The 2,562-nt window shown below is 39.1% G+C and overlaps 1 protein-coding gene across 1 annotated transcript; it reads right to left on the bottom strand.

The window, feature by feature from the left end:
* Nucleotides 1-847: 847 nt before the first annotated feature.
* Nucleotides 848-2,213, bottom strand: GPER1 (G protein-coupled estrogen receptor 1). Its single transcript, XM_018570173.1, has one exon. The coding sequence runs from the start codon at nt 1,938-1,940 to the stop codon at nt 858-860; it is 1,083 nt and encodes a 360-aa protein (XP_018425675.1). The 5' UTR covers nt 1,941-2,213; the 3' UTR covers nt 848-857.
* Nucleotides 2,214-2,562: the final 349 nt, after the last annotated feature.

Raw genomic sequence — 2,562 nt, forward strand, 5'->3', positions numbered from 1 at the left:
GACCATTTTTTAGGAATAGAGAGGTGCTTGGCGGCATGGGAGAGGTAAGTATTCATACTTTTGTTTTACAGGTGTGCGTTCCCTGGAAAACTTGCATAGCGGCATGGTTGTTTTAAAGTACACCTGTCATCATAAGGAAGATATGGAGGCTGCCATTTCTTGCTTCCTCTGAAAAATGCTAGTTGTCTGGCTGTATATGGATTCAGTCATTGACCAGGAGCAAGAATTTAGCAAAAAAGAAAGATAAACGTAAAAATTAAATCTATAATTGGTTTGTGTCAGTGAACTCAAATCCAAAGTATCAGTATGCCAGGGAGCTAAGATTTTTAGAGGGGTCAGTAATGGCAGCCCACTTTCTTTTATGAAGGGCTTTTAAAGCAAACACATCTCATTTAATATTTTAAAGTGGCAGGGCAATTTATTGAATGCTTATTTCTATATGTAGGTGAGAGTTCCACATTTGGAGCCCAGCAATCACGAATTAATTTGGTTATGGACATTTCAGTGCAGGTTCATCATCGTTAGTAATTTTGAATGTGGGCAAACGTGTTGCATAGATTTGTTATGGCATATTTGAGCATGATATAATTTATTGCTGACTTCATATATATTTTGTTTAAAGTCTGGGGTTATTGTTGGAGTTAGGTAGGTTCTGATTAATGGTTTATGGGTTAGGTTAGTAACTATTACTTTTTAAATGTGATAAATTAATCTTCCAGTTGTGAAGTTGATGGGGCTGAGAGTTTTTATGCCTAACACAACTATGGCAATTTTCAGAAACCAGAAACTCACACATGGATGCTGGGATACCACTGGAAACCACATTAAAGACAACACCTTCAACATTGCACCTTTATTTAAACACCACTGTTATATTTGACTTCTGATTGCTCCATGCTGTCAGGATTGACCGATTTTAGCGATGGTTGGCAGAACCGGTTGAGAGCAGACATGCTTCTTTTATCCTTTATATATAAGCGCAGCTTATCTCTAAAAGTTTCTCCTAGAAAGCTGTATATTAGTGGGTTTAAACAACTGTTGGAGAAAGCTGCCAGATTTACAATGTGACCCGTGAGTGGGTGCTTATGCCTGAAAGACTGATTGTTCTCCTGGTCATCATCATTCTGGAGGAGTCCAATACTAATAAATACATTCTCCGGTAGCCAGCAGATAAAGAAGACCAAAACAACAACCACAATCATCCTCATGGCCTTCTGCCGCCTTGGTCTTAGGTTTCGGTGTTTGTGAGCCCTTATCAACACACGAATAATTAAGGAATAGCACAGACCAATAATTACGAAGGGAATGATAAACCCCAGTGTAATTTCCAACCACTGGATTTCCTTGACGTCCGCAAAGCAGAAATGCCTGTCCTCCGTGTGCTGCACTTGTACCGCTGTGAATGGCAGCAAAGTGGCAGAGATGGATGCAATCCAAATGAGTCCACAGCTTAACCTGGCATGCTCTTTAGTCCTAAAGATGTTGGATTTCATGACTTTTGTCAGTGCAATATACCTGTCAAAGCTCATCCATGTGAGAAAAAAGATGCTGCTGTACATATTAATTTGAAGGAAAAGAGACATGAAAGTGCACAAGATGGTAATATCATAATATTTCTCACTGAGGTTGAATACTTCAATGAGAGAGTCTGCCACTAGGATGAGATCAGCCACTGCCAAGTTGATAAAATACAAATCCGGGATGGTCATCTTTTCTCGAAATTTGATGTTTACAACCAAGATCATAATGTTTCCAATGAATCCAATTGGGAAAAGCAGAATGGTGTAAAGACAGGATAAGGCGAGCCCAATGACATAGTGCTTGTTCATTTTCAACAGTCCATTTGCAGCCAGGCTTCCATTGCTATAAGATGATGTGTTCAACTCCATTAATGAGATATTCCAAGTGACTGATGATGCTTCTGTGCTGTACACATCCATCGTTGGACTTTAATTACAGGAAAATGTGTGCCATAAAATAAAATGAAAGCTCTGTTATTATCCATAGTGTGGTTAGCACAGAAGACTGCCTTACTGTATACCCATGACCTTCTGGCAGCAGTCAATTACAGTAGATCATTTCACGGCTGCTGCCTCCTCCTTGGACCACATCTGAAGCCCTGTGCTCACATAAAAGCCTGAGACCACTGCAAGCCACAGAACTCCTGTTAAGTCTTCCAGTTAGCTGCATTTCCATAACTTGGCTTATGTATAGCTTGAAAAACTTCAACAAAGAACGTATGTACCGTACTTATAATTCCATGTTCCCCTTTTCAAAAGGCTCTGTGTTTCTGCCAGTGAACCAGCTGAAAAAGACAAATGTATTTTTTTTATTTTATCATTTGTTTTCAAAATACTAGACATATTTTATAATCATGACTTACCTTTTTGACTATTTTGGCTATTATGTCTATTATTATTGTCTTAAGCTTTTGAGCTTGGAGATGGAAAATATTTTTCCAGTGAGCATACCTTTGAATCATTGTGCTGCCAACTTATCCTGGCGTATCCTGACCGCTTTGGGGCCCAGCGACATCATTTTCAATTCAAACACATGGCTGTT

This window comes from Nanorana parkeri, unplaced genomic scaffold, assembly GCF_000935625.1.
Source record: "Nanorana parkeri isolate BGI_ZX_2015 unplaced genomic scaffold, ASM93562v1 scaffold3, whole genome shotgun sequence".
Classification (NCBI taxonomy): Eukaryota; Metazoa; Chordata; class Amphibia; order Anura; family Dicroglossidae; genus Nanorana; species Nanorana parkeri.